Consider the following 18,718-nt stretch of genomic DNA (forward strand, 5'->3'; position numbering starts at 1 on the left):
GGTCAGTAATTTTCTGGAGGCTTGTGGGGTTGTTGGATTCATTTGGGAGTGCCTTGCCAAGGTCAAGATGAAGTTGATAGTTACAGTACTGACAGTGAAGTCTGTGTCTCATGCAAGGAGTACCCTGCAGTCACTGCCTACTGGCAGTCACCAGTTCACACCACCTTCCTGACCCCACTGCGCAAGGCAGTGGATCCAGAATTTTGCCTAGCAGGAGAATTCAGCAGCTTTCTCCTTTCTTAGGGATCCTGCTAATGTCTGTAAATGACTTTTCTGGTAGCGAGATCCTATTCCTGGCTTTGAGCTTTTCTGGAGTAGCTGCAGGCTCTTCCTCACATGAGCAGCTAAGAATTCACAAGTGACAGGCTGGGTGAAACATCCTTACTCTGTGTACCAACTGTGAACATCAACACCTTGATGCTATTGTAGTACAGGCTCCTGCCTCTTTTAGTCAGTGTTTAGGCAAAGAACGGATGCATGAAAGAATAATTTATAAACTTACACGTTTGGTGTAAAGCTCCAACTAAAAAAAAAGTCTTGAAAAGACCTAAACATTTTAAACTGGAAAAAACTGCTGTGGAGGAATCTTTTTAATACTTTAGTGAGGGGTAGGTATTTGGACACATAAAGATGTCTCTCAGCAGCTGCAAAATGAGAGAAAATACGCTTTGAGAACATGTGTTTCAGAACTAGTCAATCTCAGATGGTTGCTTGTCTCATCAACACAATTCTAGATGTTACCAAGACATCTGTGTTGTATAATTACTGCCTCGACCTCAACAAAACTGATGAAAGCCCCAGCAAATAAACTCTACCCTTATGAATTATGCTTTATTAACCTGTCAGTTCTTTTTAAAAAATAATGGGCAGTTCTAGGTGAAACTTGACGTGTTTCATTATGTGTTGTTATATGTCCCATCTATCCTTTTTATGGTACTAAGATATAATTGGAGCCCGGCGTATCTCACAGCAGTTAGATCACAGAAATTGCAGGCTCTAATCTGTGCCTGTCAGTTGTAACGAATATTATGATGACTTTGAGCACATGGGTTGTCTCTTCACCAGATTAAATGGCTCAGCTTATGACCTGCAAGCTTGAATGAGAAAAGGAGCCAAGCTGAAAATGAGTCCTCAATTAGCTTTTGCTACAAAGCTGGGACCAGATGGCCATTTGTTTGTTTGGGGGGGCGTCAAGGAGAGACTTGGCTGCTTTGGATGCAGCTTTAAATACCTGAGTGGAAAGCTACAAAAGAAGCCTGTGTTGTTTGAACACTAGATTTCAGCAGAGTATTGCCCTGAACTTGAGGTCATGTACCCACCCCACGCTCCTCAAGTTGAAGTGGTGGTGTCTGCTGACACTGTCCCTCTCATAAACATGTTTTATTTGCTTCTTATCTCATCCATAAACTTGATAGCCTTTACTGCCACCAGAACTTAGACTACTCTTCTCTTGGTGGCTGTTCATTTAGGCAAAATATAAATATTTTCTTGTTTTGAAAAATTCTTCCCTGCTCCTGTTCCCCTCTGCCCACAAGTGCAGAACATGGTGGAAAAGCTTTATCATCCAGTCTTGCTTGGGAGAAGAGAGCCTCTTAAGCCACGCTTGCAAGGTTTTTGTTTCATTTTAAAATGTAGCCAGGTGTTTTGGGTGAATATTATAGCTCTGATCAATGAGAATGGATTTATTTCTAAAAACCAACCTCAGGCTGGCTGCTGTTTTCATTGAGTTTTACAATTTAATGCTTCTGGGCGAATAGAGTATGCCACTGGGGTTTGTATTTCAGCTGGTGTCTGTGTGAGCTGCTTTCTGATGGTTCCAGGCAGCTGCCAGATATCCACACAGTGCTGTATTTAGTGGTTCCTTGGCATGCTCCGAGCAGTGCTGTTCCTCCATCCTTGTATGGTCAGAAACAGCCCAGTCTTGTTGCTTTCACTGCTTACCATACTACTAAAAAGTGCACTAGAACCAACCTGCCAGTATTCCTCCTTTTCCTTCATCTTCTAAAGCATGCTTGGGTAATCCATGTGAAAAGCTTCCCTCAAAGCCCCTGGAAATTGCTGACCAGGAGGTGAGCAGAGGACTCCTCAGAGGTGGGGGACACGCCATAGACTGCTGATCTCACGTGTTGATCACAGGAGCTGCAGGATTCCTGTTGTTCTGTGATCTTTCAGTAAGAGGACTGGAGGACCTGTTGGGCACGGATCTGAAGAAGCCCATGCAGCTCAAGGGGAGCTCTTGAGGGGATTAACCCTTCATGTAGCAACTTCACGTTCAACACTGGTTCCAGCTTGCTCTGCTCCCAGCCTCAGGATGTGATACTCAACTACAGCTTGATCCACTCGTCAAGAAAAGAGGGAGGGAGACTGTTTAAGTCTTTTTCTGCCTTGTAGGCATCAATGGGGCTTGATGCCAGTCTGCTGCTCCTTTATCTGGGCCAAAGGCAGTGCCTTGTCTAGCTTTTAATAAGAAGATTAACGATGTGAGGAGCGCCTGGCACTGTTCATCTTAAGGTTAAATGGTGCTTGAAGTGTTTCTGGCAGGTGGGGAAGGCTGTGTTTTGAAAAGCCCTGGTGTTCTTTGTTGGTCATTCTCTGAAGCACTGGAGTGCTTGGGGGAAGAGCTCCTTCTAGCACGTAGTTTAATCAGTGTTCATGTGGTACTCTCATAGAACAGTCAAGTTCTTGTACCAAGGGATTATTGCATCATAGGAAGCCAGCATACTGATTTCTCTCTTGTCTGTGCCAGCTTCCCAAGAATAAAAGTTGTTCTGGCTCACTGTGCATACAATTTGGTATATTTATTCTGTGCAAAGCACTTTTGCTGTGGAGCATGGAGTTCTTGCATCCCAGCACAAGGACAAGGAACAAAAAAGGATGTAAGCCTTCCAGTCCCTGGTTGTATGAATCTGCACTGCAGTAACCTTAAGCACTGAGAATAAAGCATGTAGTTTGTCACCTGCTCTGTTGGTCTCTGGTGTGTGGTTTGGGCACTTTTGGCATCTTCTGTGTGTCATATTTAAAATGTGGACTTGAGAATATTCTCAAATTTACCAACTGCCAGTGAGAAATGACCTTTTAGACTTATTAACATCTCAGCAACTGAGCCTTTCCAGAATCTCATTCATGAAATAACTAGATTTTTCATTTCCAGATGAAACTCCTAGTTTTGTTGTTTTTTGTTTATTCATGTTTCTCTTTCCCTTTCTCTAGTGAAACTCTGGTCTACCAACTTGGACAACTCAGTTGCGAGCATTGAGGCCAAGGCAAATGTGTGTTGTGTCAAATTCAGCCCATCTTCTCGGTATCACCTAGCTTTTGGCTGTGCAGGTGGGTAAAAGGGCTTTGGGGCAAAGGGGTGTTGTTTCTTCCTTCCTTTATTCCTTGTTCCCCCCAAAGATGTGAGGCTGGCTGCTGTGCCCACGACTGAAGTGTCTTTGCAGTTAAAATGTCTCTGAGTGAAGCTTCCCGAGTGCCACAACGATGTGCCAATGTCATGCCCCAGCCTGACTTTTTCATTTGGGTGCCCCTAGCAGAGATGAGGCAGGAAAAGAAGTGGCCCTGTGTGTTTATTGGGATCACTAAGGCAACCAGGCAGAGCTCAGCTGTGGGAGTCTCGTGCGTTAACATGATGAGAGCTGCTCTTTCTGATGTATAATATTGTTCTATAAATACTGCAGAGCCCCACTGGGCATTTGAACTGGTTTTACTGCAGCGTGCTGTAAAGCTGTGGCTGTGCATGTTCCCGTGGCCCCAGCTACAGTCCCTGTGGGCAGGCTCACGTTTTCCTAGGCTGGGCGAAGATGGCTGTTAACACTTTTATTTTTTGAAGTAGTCAGTGGGGAAGGCATGATGAGCCTTTTCTTCACTTAGATTAAATGGTTCTTGGTGCTAGCACAAAGATCTGAGCGCAGAGCAGGTGTCGCTTTGGGAGGAAGCTGTATTGTGCTATGCATACAGTAACTAAAACTCAGAGGTGCCTGTAAATGTTTAACCAACTCTGCATTGTCTTTCTCCTTGGGGAGTTTTAATGCACTTGTAACTAGTTGTTCTGACAACTTTTGTTCTCTCTGGACTCTAGGGGATACGTGGATCATTCTTGCAACCACTGGTTTGCCCTTTCAGTCGGGTTTTCTCATATCCAGGCAGGTTCTACTTTGGTTGTAACTCTTAGGAGGCAAAAAATAAACTTGCATTTTGAATCCAAAAATGGATTCAAGCTGGAGTGTAAAATATTGACTTGCTTGACAGGCGTCTCTCTGAAGCTTAGTGAATTACATGTAAAAATAGTTGAATGACAATACCTGCTATAGCAGCATTTGAATGAGGGGGACTATCTGGGAAAGGCTCTAGGGAAAAATGAGAGCACTAGCTCCAAATGGATCAGCCACTGATTAAAATGTACCTGTAAAAGCACCATGAAACAGAATTCTTCTTGATAAATAGACAACTGGGATTCCTTGCCACCAAGGAAAGGCAGAGAGGGATAAGGCACAGGTAAACTGAGAAAGGCTTTTGGAGCTAGAGGGCATGTGGGGTAGGAGCAGGTGGGAGTGTCTCTAGCCCCACACCCAGCTCCAACAAAAACTGGGTTTGTCTTCAGCAAGTGTGTTGTGAAAAAAGCATTAGGTAGCCCTAAAAGTTTAATGGAGGTTTTAAAGGACTGCATGTGTGTTTCTATGATTTAGAGGATGCTGAGGGGTGAAATGGTATTTGTACTGAAATAAGTGTTTACATCTGCTTGATGTTTGGTAATTGAATCTCTAAATAAAAATTAAAATGGATATTTGATTGATATTATGATTGCTGAAACAATTACATGGGGTAATTGAACTGATGGAAATTACTTCCCACAACGGAATTCAAATTGATCTTTCAGCCATAAACACATGTGGGGAAAATGGCATATTAAAAGAAATACTGGAATCTTGGAAGACATTATTTCTGCACTCCTAAAAACTATCAGAGCAAAGAGATGGGTTAGTGTCTACTTTCATACTCCATATAGTAAAACAGTCATGTTTAATGTGTTGTGGTGGACACAAAGGTTTTTCTTCTCCATCAGCTTCAGCTAGTCTTGCTTAGTAGTTTCATTTAGTTTGTGGAAAAAGGAAGATAATTTTTGAATAGTGTGAGTTGTCACATAGGCTCTAAAATTAAAAGAAGAGACAAAGCTGTCTTCCTTGAGTAGTACTAAAAAAAAAAGGCAGGGAACTTGTGACTTGACCACTCCTGTTTGCCCCCAGTAGGAATAAAAATGAGGAGTCCACAACACTAAACACTGACTCAGCGACCAACGTAGTGGGCAATTTTAGAAAGCTGTCTTAGCCCTGCCTTGGCTTGCTCACATGCTAAGAGGATTTTCACATTTGGAAAATAGTTTCAATTACTTCTTCAGAGATTTATTCAAGGATAGAAGAGCCAAGACTTCTGAGCACTTCATGCCTCACACAGTCTTGTTTTGTATCTAAACAGAAGTGCTGTTTCTATATATGCTCTCATTTTATTTGCTGATTTGATGGAGCTTAGTGCTATATATGTGTATATATGTATATATCTATAGTTTAAGACTTGATGAGGTAAGCAATTCATAAAAGAGTTAGGGAGGAAGTATTGGTACTTAATATTTGAGATATAAAAGGAAGAAGTAAATTGATTTACTGTACTATTAATAAATTACATACAGATTTCAGCTCCCTTTTTCTCTGTGCAGAATAGCTGAAAGCCAGCATAACTTCTCTATGTAATGCAATTTTGACTGGAAGTCTAAATTTTTTCAGGGTTAACATTTTTATTTTCTTTTAAGGTTCTTTCTTAACCATCCTGGAGCATCTTTTTCTAAGGTCACATTCTTTCACGCCTAGCTTAAGGAAAGCTCCTCTCTGCCTTTGACAAAAGCATCTTGCCCACTTGCATCCATCTGTTCAGAATGCCTCCTTGAAGCGGGTTTTCCTAATCAGATGCTTCAGCTAGATCAGCATCTCTGTGCTGGCTCCTCCCTGGCCTTCACCACAGAAACAGGATCTTAAGGTCCTTTCCACCCTGTCCCCATCTTCTGTTTCTTCACTTGTTAGCAGTATTTTGGCTGTTGGCCCACACAGCCCATGACGCTACACAGTGCAGGTGAAAGGTTGAGAGGGCCCTTTCTGCCTTCTCCAATTTTAAAACTCCCTTTTAGAGAAAAATCGTGAGGAAGATGCCAAAGTCCCTTAGAGAGCTACCGACACGTGGCCTGAATTACACGAGCTGAGGCAGCACAGGGGTCACAGCCTGACTTTGCTTCTCATCTGAGGCTTCAGGGCTCTGTAGGGAACCTTGAACCAGAGGTCTATGTTTAATAAAAGCCTTTCCACCTGCACCCAGTTTACATGCTGCATGGCCAAAGCAGAGGAGGGAACTGAAGGACTGTAGGGATGGATTTTGAAGCAAAGTCAGGCTGTGAACCTTGTGACACAGTGAGTGCAACGGAGGGGTTCTGTCACAGGATTTGCTGTGATGCTTTGATTTAAACAGCATCTTTAGAAGTGTTGTTAGACTCTGTATCTCCACGAGGAACACTCTTCTTTAGTAGAAAGCACTGAGTTGGCTTCAGATGCTGTAGGGAAACCAAGGTTTAGATGCCGCTATAAAAGCAAATCCCAGGATTAGCATCAAATACGCATGATATGTATGTTTCTTTTCTGGACTCTTCACTCTGAAGCTTTTAGATGACCAAAAAAATTTATTTTGGGTAGCTTAAAACAGAACAAATGAGCAATAAAGTAGAAACAGAGCCTATAGAAGAGAGAAATGGATATTGGTTTGAGAAGCAATTCACTTAAAATCACACACTGCAGGTGAGAGGAAAATTTGTGTGTCTGGCTGCAGCCTGATAAAATCAGTTCCAATGGACAGGGCACATAAAGAAGAAAAGTCCCCTTTTGTCTGTTACTTTAATAAAATATTCTATTTGCATGCTTACTGAGTTGAAACATTGTCCAGTATAAACTGTGATCACTGCCAAATACAAAATCAGGTCATTCTGTGGTCTTTTCCTCTTTTTAAAAACAGATAGGGTTTTATCCTGAAATTAGCTATATAAATCATGGCTGAAGTTATTATAGTTCTGCCTCAGCAATAGCACTGATGTCCTTAACCCATATATTTTCTAGCAATACTGTTTCCCTGCTTTAAAAAGAAAACTAAAGGCTGGAAATGCATCATGCACTTTGCAGCTGGAGTGTCCAAGTCGTGCAGTCTGGGTGAGATCAGAGTGTCTGCTAACTCCAGTGAGCTCAGAGTAGCTATTGATAGTAGGAATGTTTTATTCCCAGCATGCTGTAATAGTGTCAGCAGTTATCACTTTTTTTATTTCCCATATATTATGCAGAGATTTTGTAAGGATTCAGAAATCTGAAGTTCCTCTGACATTAGATGCATCATCTCCTCAAATGCTGTCATTTTTTCCCTGTAGGACCCACAAATCTAGCAGGTTGGATTGAGGGCTGAGGGAGGTTTCTCAGGGCTGCAGAGACGCAGGACAGAGACTGTCTCCTCTCCAGGAGCTTCACAAAATAAGTGCGAGCAGCAGAGAAATAGATATGGACAGAGACAGGGTAGCAGCAGAACAGCTGCAACATGGTGAGAATTTAAGATTTTTGCTGCAATAATTTTTGTTTTGATTGGTCTCTAAGACAGCTTTGCTATGTTGTCACAAACTCTTGAGTTGATAGTGTGGGTCTAGATGAAGTGACCATGGCAGGGAAAAAGTGAGATGGGGCTGGTTGATGCTGATCTTACTGCTTAGAGCAACAGAGTTTGAGACTGCGTGCACTGGAGATGCCACGCTCCCTCCTAAACATCCCAGATTTTGCTTTTCCAGCTCTTCCTTCGCACTACCAATTGCATGGCCAAAAGTGAATTGCCTTTTTTCTGGACTAGGTTATTCTCTGACCCACTGAGCACCAGTGCCAGCCCCAGCCAGGCTTTTGGCAGCCTGTATCAATGCCACTATTTACTAACAAGGGGCAAACCCTCAGTGAACATGAGCTCTGCTCTTACTGCTGAGGTTCTGCTCTCTTACCAGTTCTCTCTCTTCCTTATTCCCTTCCCCACTTTCTGCTTTTCCTTCAAAGGTCATTTTGCCCTTCCCCACCGGTTTTGCAGGCTGTTTAAAGATGTTTCCTGGGCACCATCTTTAGCATTACACAATGGTGGTGTATTCTGCTTTTGAATGGTGCTACCTTTCTTTCCTCATGGCATGGTCACCAAACTAATTCGATACTGTGGATCAGTATCAGCATTGTGAAGGGCTCCTGTTGTTGTGTCAACAGCTTTGTTTTCATTTGCAGCTATTTACCCACCCCTTAAGGTCTCTGCATCACCCTGAAGCACTTACAGTTCAGGGTCAAAAGTGGCTTTGTCATCATCATTCCATTTTTCTAATATACCTGGTGTCCAAGTGGGGCCGCTTTGGAAACTAGCCTTGCCAGTGAAATATTGATTTTTCTGCTGCAGTAACTGGAGCAGTGATTTCTCTTTTCCAAACATCTCCCTGTAGACTTAGCCTTGCACACTGTCTCAGATCTGGGTGACTTCCCTGGCTTGTCACTCAGCTCAGAAGAATAATGGGATATTAATGACCCAGAATCTAGTGTGCCTTTTTGGAAGAGAATTAATGTTTTCCAGCTGAGAGCAAGGTCTTACCTTAATAGATTCTCATGGGTGAGTAGTGTGTTCCATTGCAAGTCTGCAGTGACTCAGAAAGGATCTATTTGTGTGAATATATGACATGTTTTGGGTGGAGTTAGGCAGCTTCCTTGGGCTTGAGCTGCAAGATTACCTTCAGCATATGAATTGAGCTCAGTGTTTAAAGGCACAGATAAAGGTTAGGCATTTCTTTGGACCTGTGGAAAAACTTGACAGCAGTGAGTGCTCAGAATTCAGCCTTGATGAAAGCAAAGTGGCATGCAGCAGTTCAGGGCTTGCCCATTACTTGGATAGGACTTTTCCTGCAGTGTGTCTTCTCGTTTTGTTATTAATAACCTTCCTCTAGTCCATGGTCTCTGAGGCTGCTGGCAGGGGAAGTAGGGGACAAGGTCTTTGTTTTGGAAGTGCACATTTGTCACCTTTAATTCAAACTCATCCCAGAATTCACTGCAAAGGCTTTGTTTTGTGTTGGAAAGCATTTACAGCGCTTCAGTCAGCTAAGGGTTGTTTGGAGGAATTTTTATTTTTGGTTAGTATGTCTGTGATCATAATTCTGTCCAAAAGTACCTATTGTAGTAAAAACACTGAGCTTAGTGAGGATTTTTTCTTTTAGCTGAGGATGCATCTTTGTAGGTTTGATTTGCATGTTATCCCCCTTCCTGGACCCTGGGATGTAAATGAAGGTGAGATATCAAACCAAGCCTTCTGCTGTCCTGGTGAGGACAATCTTTCTGGCTCTGGTCGGTGGATCACATTGTACTTTTTCTTGGGACTGACAGTGAGAAGACCTGCAGCTATACTATGTTATTTAAACTTAAGATCTTTGTAGTTAAGGTGATTTTTGTGTTCCTGCATATCAGAGATGCTGCCAGATCTGCCAGGCAGTGTCTTCCTGCCACTGCTTCCTAGGAAATCACAAAGGGGCATGAAACCTGTCATCAGTGTGCAGGATGTGTTGCATGTGCAATTTTCACATATGCCTTAAGAGTTAGAGCTTATAGAACTCTTTTACTTGCGTGGAAAAAGCAGTATCTGACTTGTCTTGGATAAGGCATTTGCAATTAATAGTGAGTAACAATATAGAGACCTACTGGGAGTTTCCTAACTTTATCCCAGAGGTCATCACACTTCAGTAACAAGTGAATGAATAAAATGAACTTGAAAAGCTCCATTTGATTCTCTAGAGAAAAGGATAAATCTGTCATTAGCAGAAACGAGTGTGCTAATTGTTTGCTTAAATATTCTTTTCCTGAACATTTTGTCTTACAACTGGCATAGAAGTCATTTAGTCAATGTGACTAAATTCAAATTTAAATTGAAATGAGCCTTGAAGTTCCAGAACAGATAGGCAACTCCAACATTCATCTTTTTCTCAGAATGCCAAATTGCTCTTGCTGCTATCTGTTGCTGTATCCCTTAAGAGTTTAATGCTTTCTGACCTCAGCAGTTTCCAAAGCTGCAGGTTTTTTTGGTAGCTCAAAGGAATTGCTTTTTGGAATGACATCCTCTGTAATGGCCTCCTGTTCAGACTGTTGCATAGATTAACTGTTCCAGCCTTTTATTTGGGTATTGTGCTTCCATACCAACTGGTGAAGATTGTCACGTTGTGCAGGAAAATCTGTAACCACTGAGTGCAGCGTGGGCTCTCATCTCAAAGGCATCTCTTCATAGTGTCTGAGCATCTAAACATTGCATGAGTTTTTAAGAGATCTGAATGTTTGGGCAAGGCTCTTATTAGCCATTTAAATCTCAGGAAGATGACAAAAAGTGAGACTGTAGATGTGTGTGCAAATCTAGTTGATCTACTCATGACTTATTTCGTTGCCTGGTTAGGGTATGTTGCTTCTTTTCCACCTTGGATTTCTGTGTATCATCACATGCTTTCCTGTGCTTGTTTCCATGTATACATAATCCACCCTACCTTTGGTTTAGGCCTTTGTATCTGAAGCTTGGATTTTAGCAGTTGTGACGGAGTATTTAATATCTTCCCTCTCTTCCAGTGGAGTCTGCTCTGAGGTCAGTTTAGGTAAGGAACCAGATCATCATGTCCAGAACCTAGTTAGGGCTGATAGCTCCTCAGGCTAGTGAAGCAAAATGTAGATCTGGACTAAAATCAGTTTGACTGATAATTTGGCAAACTCAGGTTTTCAGGAGCCTGTACTTTGCTTTCCTTAGAGCTGCTGTGACTGCTCTGAATCCTGCTTGATTCTCTTTGTATGAATGTCTGCTAATACAAGAGAAACCTGAAAGCTGCTGCTTCATAAATGCGCTCTTAAAGTCTTAGGGAGGATGTTCCTGTTTACATCCATCTTTTGTAATGCCTCAAACCCTTTTCTACGTGATCTTGACCTCTTGGAGCGTGTGGTTCCAGGGAATCTGACTGTGCTGGCCTTTCTCTCCATCACAGCTCCATGGCTTGTGCAGCTTTGGTTCTTTGGAGAACCAGAGCTGACATGCCTGTAGCATTAGGGAGAGTGTTTGTTGTGTGCAGGTAGGTGTCTTGAATTGAGAATGACGTTTTCAGCAAATGACAGTAGTTTTTGCTTTGATAGACATGCCCAGCACCCCTTGTACAAATCAGGCTCCTGTTGCTCACATGAGGAGTTTCATCTCTTCCAAGTCCATTTAAACAGCATGGATTGAAGCACCTTTTACCATAAAATGACTGTTCTTCACCTGTTCTAGCTGTCTTAAAATTTATTTTGGACAGCAGCTTACAGGCACTAGTGCATGTAGAGTTATGCATGTTACATAGTCAATGAGAAGAGCTGGGTTAGGAGCATAATTGAATGTTGCATCTGAACAGAGCATAATTATTTTTAAAGAATGAATTCTTTCCAAAGCTGCAAGTATTGCTGCTGCTCTCTTCATTAGTTTTGTAGCATTAGTAAATCTTGCTTGTGTGTACTGAATATTGCATTTCTCCAACAGCCTGATAGACAGCAATCCTTGAATTGCACAAAAGCGCTTACTCCTGTGAGAAATCGCTGTAGCTCTTTAAAACCATAAAGGTCAAAGTTTCAAAAGAGTTCTAGAGAAATCTGGTTTGCTTCCATCTCCCATCAGAGCCCTTTTCTCAACTGATTAATATCGAATGTTTTATGTCTCCTCCTTCTCTCCTTAATGCAAGACGAGTTATTTAGGGTGAAGGCTTTATGGGCTGCTGTATCAAAAGCTTTAGACAAGTCCGTAACAAAATGTCCCCGGTGTGTAAAGAGCGTTATCCATAACCTGGCAAATGTCATCTGTAACTTGGAGCTATAGAGAATCCGTGGAATACAAAGGTGAAAAGCCCAGTTGGCAGTTTCCATCAAGGCTGCTGTTCTCTTTATCTGTTCAGCAGAGGGAGATATAGATCTTTAGAGGAATGCTAGTGTTGGTATATGTTTAAAAAAAAATAGTGCGGTTGGTGTGAGTAAGAGATGCAAATCACTGGCTGAAGCAGGGTGTAGTGCTTCCTTGCAGAGCTCTGTCAAAATATTTCAAGTGCTGACCTGCAACCCTGTGCTGGCACATCCCTGAGCCTTTCTTTTGTAGAAGGAAAAGTAGAAGGGTTTTACTGAGCTGTTGGTTTTGCTAGAGACTAAACTGAGGCTACCAGACATTGTCTAACCTCAGCTCTTTATTTCAGTTTTCGTGGAGTGGATCTTTCTTATGGTGCCCCTTTTATCATCCAGTTTGCTAAGCAGAACACTGTTGGTCATTTTCCTTCTTCTCAAAGCTGTGTTCTTTGTTTAAATGAACACCTGGGCAGGATTTGTGTTGAACTCCCTAAATGTGATTTTTTGGGGGGTGGATTTCCATTGGATTCTTTAAATCTAATTTTTGGAGGCTGTTGCCCATCATCTGTATTGCAGTGTAGGAAAATGAGATTAAGTTGTCATCTCCAAATACCCATGTGCCTTCCTCTGCTTTAGAAACTTCCTTTCATCTCCTTGCTAACATCACAGGCTCTGGGACTTCCTCACTTTAAAGGGTTTAGTTGTTTGGGGTTTTTTTAAGATTTTGCCACCAGCAAAATGAATCATACAGACCTTGCTTAATTTGTATAGTCTTTGGAGCACACGGGGGAGGTTTTCATCTGCACGGAAAATATGTGTTGAATGCTTTTCTCAAGTGCAGTCCCTTTTTGGGTGGCCATTGAATGTTTGTCACCTCTGAAGATGGGGTGTGCAGGACCTCCCCAGGAGTCTGGTACCACTTGTCTAGACAGAAGTGTGAGAGCAAATATAAATGAAGCACCGCATCCCGAATCATCTCGGACACACACGTGAAATACAAACTAAGGGCATTGTTAACAGTTTGCTGCTGTGGACCAGAGCGTTGCTTCTAGATGAGATTGCTGAGATTTCCCCAGGGCTGCAGAAAATGGTTATTCAGAGAAAAACTGTTCCCTCACTGCAAAAAAAACTCCAGGTAAAAAGAAGAGGAAAAAGCAAATGCATCAAATGAATAATTTTGTCTTAGTTATAGAAACAAAGCGCTTGCAGTTTCTGCTGGAAGAAAAAAAAACAGTGAATACAAAGCCATATCCAGCAAACATTGTAATGTGCCTGTGATAATGGCTGTTGGGATACATTGTTCTTGCTTTATTGGGGCTTTTTTGGGAGGGAAGGTACAAGCAGGAAGAATGAATCCCAGTTAGCTTTACCTGTGCTGCAGTGTTCTGCAGGGAGGTGTTGGGGTGACATGGGTTGATTTCTGCTGTCTGCTCCTCATGTGATTTGTCATGCTGCAGGAGGGGAACAGCACACTGCATTCTTCAGCAGGACAGTTTCATCTGTGAAGGTTCTTTGCTTCACGCTGTATCAAACCCATTTTTAATCTCTTGCCTTTACAGTAAAGGAAATGGTTTGTACAAAGGGCAATGGTATCAACTTAACTGTTGTTGATATTATCTAATTCCTTCTTCAGAAAATTCTTGTGCTAATTTTTAGTACAGGGCTTTGTTCCTGTGAATTCAAGTCCACTATTTCCTGTCCTTAATGCATTGTCATCTTTTTTCTTTTCCTGAAGCATCTGTTTCTTTTATGTAGTGGAAAGTATCCCTCCCAGAAGTGGATTGTGATAGGCCAGACCATGCACTGATCATATCCCATTCCAGTATTACTCTCTCAAGTGAAATAAATCTCTTTATACTGTTTTGGTGGCCGGAAGGCTTCTTAACCATTCTCCAATGCCCAAATGCCACCATGCATTTCTGTTGCTGAAATAAAGATCCCTTTTTTCCCTCCCTGCTGTCTCTTCTGCCCTGGAAGAGATTTTCTGGGGGGAGGTGTGACTCCGTGAAGTTCCATTTGTCTTGTTGAGTTGAATTATTCCTCAAGATGGAATGTTCAGCTGTCCTATGTCCCCAGTCTTCTCTCCAGAGCAAGACCCACATATGGATGTTCAAACTCCAGCCTGCCTTTTTGCTGTAGGGAAGATTAAATCTCCACCCTAAACTTTCTGAACAATGCCACCTCAGTTGCATGAAGCTCTGCAAGTACTGTTGTTTGGTATTACAGGCTTGGCAGCAGTTAAAATTGAGCTGTTCATTTTCTTTTTCACTAGTAAGAAAAAAAAAAAGTGAATTAAAGGAAAGCTAAGGTTGTATGACAGTGCTTTTATGCCACCCCCATCGTGTGGGCGTAGATAGACAAAACCTGCAAGATCTGAGAAGCCAGAAACTTACACAGCAAAACACAGCCTAAGTGTTATTGCTGTAATGGGGAGAGGTGGGCTAATGCCTCACCTTTTATGTCAACAGCAAATAGCTTAAGCAAGTTTGTATAAAAAAAAGTTCTCCCTAATCCTTTGACATAACAGCACTTTCAAGACAGCTGAGGGAAGTGTTTCTGGAATTGTCTTTGGAAATGCTTGCAGCATGGCTGAGCAGGACTCTTGAAGACAGTTATTTAACTTGGAAATTGAATCTGACTTTGCAGTTGTCCCATCCTTGACAGGACAGTTGGACTGGCTGGAATTCAGAGGTCCTTTCCAACCCACGGTATTTCATGACTTTTGGGGCCCTTTGAGCAAAAGTGGATTTCTAACAGGTATTGCATTCTATATAGGATTAAGTTTCAATTGAGTTTCCTCATAATTAAATTCTAAGTTGTCTTTCAGCCGGCCTTTGATATCATTGCCTTGGCAGGGAGGCTCCATTTCCTGGTGCACAGGTATGTAGCAGATCCACTGGAGAGGTTCCACTTGTTTATTACTGGCTTTTCAGTTAGTCTGTAAGTAATTCTGGGGCTGGGTAGATGGCTTTTGTAGATTTCCTCTGGAATCTAAGGAAATGTGTTTTCAGGCATTTCATTTTGAAGGTTTGGGTTCTGATGGCAGTTGTCTGCCTTTCCTCAGGTGTTGTTTACCTGGCCCTTGTGCAGGTTTCTCTGAAACCCTAACGTGCCGTGTCATCTTCAGTGTACTGTATGGAAGTACAGTGATTGGAGTTTCTTTTTAAATCAGGATGTTTTTCCTTTTTGTCTCCTTCCTCTTTCTCCTGCCTAACAGAAGAAAAGTTTTTCTTGGTGAAAACTGAGGTTTCATGTGATCCTGTTTCCATTTTTAGTCCAGCCAAAGACTTTACCTTTGTGGATGCAAGCTCCCTTTTTTAGAGCAAGAAATCACACTGAGCTTGGCCAAAGAAGAGACTTTTGGTTAACCCATCTCAAGTTCTGCTGTTCTGCCTCTTGTTTATCTCCGTTCAGCACGTATTCATCAGGATGGCTTATTCCCTCTTTGATGACATACCACACAGGGAAATAACAGTGGGTACTCTTTCCTTTTACCCAGAGCCACTCTAAGCAGGCTTTGATTCGAACCACTGTGCTCTGGCTGCTTGAAGGCATCAGGATGCAGTGATATTTTCCTGCTAAACAAGTTGCCTAGATACAGTTCTTGAAGCCCTGAAAACTGAGTGGTCTTGCTTACACGTGGTATACAGAGGAGAAAGGAGTGAAAGGAAAGATCAATTTGTGTAGGTAGATTTTTAAGTATATATATAATCGGATTTCAGCTAACCCTTTCAGTGTTTGAGTGATAGAGGCTTCCTCCAGGATCACTCAAGTAATTTTTTTTTTTTTTTTAGCCAATGGAAATAAAACTGAAATGAAATGTTACAAAGTCATGTCTCTCCTCTTTCATTCATGATGAAAAGCATTTTGTGGGCTTGTTTTATATCCTTTGTTTTGCTGTTCTTTTGCTTTCCCTAGGATAATCTAATTGATGGTGAGCAAAGGTTTCTAGCACCAAATTTGCTCTGACTCTGTCTTGTTATACAAGTCATTTAAATACACCCCCTCAGACTATAAACATCTCTTATTGTTACTGCTGATGTGCAGAGTTTCACTGGGGAAAACAAGCCAGCCTTGATCCAAGCTTGAGGTTCATATGGAGGAGAACAGACACATGCAGAAGCTGGGGCAATCGTGAGCTGAGGACATGAGTTACTGGATGTAAAAAATCACTGTCATGGTCACAGAAGCACAAAAGCACAATGAAGATTACGCTCCAGCCTCAGCTTCTGTTTCAGTAAAAGATCTGTAGCATGAGGTGTGCAGGCTGTAGCCAGAGCATTAATGGATGAAATTATTTTGACCTTTAGGTTTCCTATTGAAGATAGCAAAAAAAAAAAAGTCCAAAATGTGCCTTGATCACAAGAGTACTTCTAGCAGACCACTTAATTAACATCTGGCTGCCTACCTGACAGCTCTGCATTTGAATATGAGCATCTTCTTGTCTATGATGTTCATCTGCTGTGGAACAAGGAGCACCACTTATATTCTCAAATCTGTGAGCGCTGAGAAATCCAAGTAATGTAAAGGACCTATTTTTTTTAATGGATCAATAATCTAAATATTGAACAGTTGAGAAATGTGCATTTTTAAATGACTGAAATAAGAAAAATGGGCATTGATTCTCCAGCAATTTAGTTTTCCAGAGGAGAGCCACAGAGCCTTTGTATGCAGCTCTTGGGGCTTTCTAGTGGTTACATCCTTTGAATATAAAACTGTTGCATTGCAGGTAAATTTTTGTTTTGCTGTCCTTGGCTTGATATTCCTTCAAGTAAGTGGTTCTTGGTTGAAAAAAGCCTGGGGAGTCTGGTGAATTAGCTGATGCTGATTAATGTTCATGGTGAAGGTGGGTGAGACACATGACCTAGAAGATGAATGTTACCTGAAGAGTGAGATTGCTCTGCTCTCTGGTTTTTGTGTGTGGCTGCCTTGTGTGTGCTGGTACTTAGTGAAAGATAAAATTGCTCCTTTGTGCCACCCTGTCATAACCCTTGCTGCTCTTTGTGGAGCTGCTGCTCATCAGTACACAGTGAGAGCTGTACAATAGGTGGTGTTGAACCTAAAGCCTGCTGGTAACAGCAGTTTTGTAAATTTTATTAACAAGTCTAAATGTAAGGAGAAACAATTTCGGCAAAAACAGACTTTGTCCTTTTCTTTCTTTTGTTTAAACAACTGAAAATCCAAGATCAATTCCATTTTTCTAAACAACTCGGAGATTACCTACGGTGCTGCTAACTCTATTAACAATTCCCAATGCTCTTATTTTAGAATTTCTTAAACCTGATTTTCTATGACTATGTAACCACATCACTGGCTCATTTACTGCATCCCCACCCCTGCCACCAAGCTGAATCCATGAATTGAGATTCTGGAGGTGCTGATCACTTCACCTTATTCAGCACAAACCCATCCTTCTCTTTCGCCCTTCTGCTACCAGCTGGAGTCTTGTGAATTTATGAGCAGCTGAGCAGAGAGCAGTGCCATCCTTTGCTGACATGGGTTGTATTTACTGGAGAGGTGGCAAGCTCTCAGAAGTTTGGAGAAGCCTGAATTCTTGATTAGTTGTCACTAGATGGCTCAAAGGTGAAAGCAGCAGTGTCTTAAGGGGGAAGTAAGCTGAGTGTAATGGAAAAGCACTATTTAAAAACTCAGGCTTGTGGTCAGAGACCTCTCAGCAGCAATGGCAGAGCTTAGCTGCCCTCTTTTGCCTTCTGAGATCACTGAAAAATATATGTATAAAAAACAAAATGACTTGCCAGCAAACATTTGAATTCAGAAGGTGTAGCAGCAGATTTCTGTCATGCTCAGCCTCTGCAGTGACATTGAACTAGATGAGAATCGTTCTGGAGTGTTTAATTTGTTATGAAATATATAGATGTTCTTTCCCATTATTTCATAAATATTTAAATTAAGCTTGAATGCAGAAGAAAAGGTGAAGCAGGGAGCTGTTGCTGCCCAAGGGTTGGGCTGGCAGGAGGCTTCAACTCTGTACATGTGAATCCTAAGATCCTAAGAACTTGTTCTTAAGTGAGTTTTCTAGTTGGGGTGGAAACTAGCTGAATTACGATATCAATGTTCATTTTGAGGAGCCAACAAGAAGCAAATACCCCTGGTGTTGCTGGTTAACAGTGAAGCATGCTCCATGGTCTTCCAGGGATGTAAAGGGCAGGAGCCAGTGCTGGGATGCTGGATGAAGCTGATAGGTTCTTGTGGAGTTCAGGAACTCCACAAGATTGCTTCCCCTCATTGCCCACTCCATTTCTCTCACCTTCAGCTGCCTCTTGGGAAAAACTCATTTTCTGAGCCTGCCAGAGCGCCCTGCCACCTCACCTGGGACCCACTGCTGTGCCAGAGATGCTGCCCATCGCAGACAGTTTCAGCTCATTAAAGTCCCCCAGGCAAGGCTTCTGCCAGGGTACCTGGGAGTTGTATTTTTCTCATTTAGCTTCACTTCGGGGCTCTCTACTTCCTCAGCAGATGGCATTTTTATCATGCTTTTTGCAAAGTCCATATGGCCTACAAGAGAGAGTATCTCTGTAATTGTAAAACATGACCACCTGTTCAGATTTTAACGAGTGCAGTGAGCATTCGTCTTCATGCATCTACTTTAAAATAGCTGCTTCAATGGAATTTAGAAAAACAAACAAAAAACTAAAACTCAGTTGGGCACCAACACGTTGTGTGCTGAAATAATCAATTAGTAATTAAGTGGCTAATTTTAGAGCCCACTGGCCTTGCTGGTTCCGTCAGCC

At 42.0% G+C, this 18,718-nt stretch overlaps 1 protein-coding gene across 1 annotated transcript in view; it reads left to right on the forward strand.

Annotated features, from left to right (window-relative positions):
* COP1 (COP1 E3 ubiquitin ligase) overlaps positions 1 to 18,718 on the forward strand; it is a 125,590-nt gene that overhangs the window by 66,733 nt on the left and 40,139 nt on the right. The window contains exon 15 of the mRNA XM_040073342.2: positions 3,211 to 3,327. Coding sequence (XP_039929276.1) covers positions 3,211 to 3,327 — 117 coding nt within the window. The remainder of the gene's footprint in view (positions 1 to 3,210; positions 3,328 to 18,718) is intronic.

This window comes from Hirundo rustica, chromosome 9 (assembly GCF_015227805.2).
Source record: "Hirundo rustica isolate bHirRus1 chromosome 9, bHirRus1.pri.v3, whole genome shotgun sequence".
Lineage (NCBI taxonomy): Eukaryota > Metazoa > Chordata > Aves > Passeriformes > Hirundinidae > Hirundo > Hirundo rustica.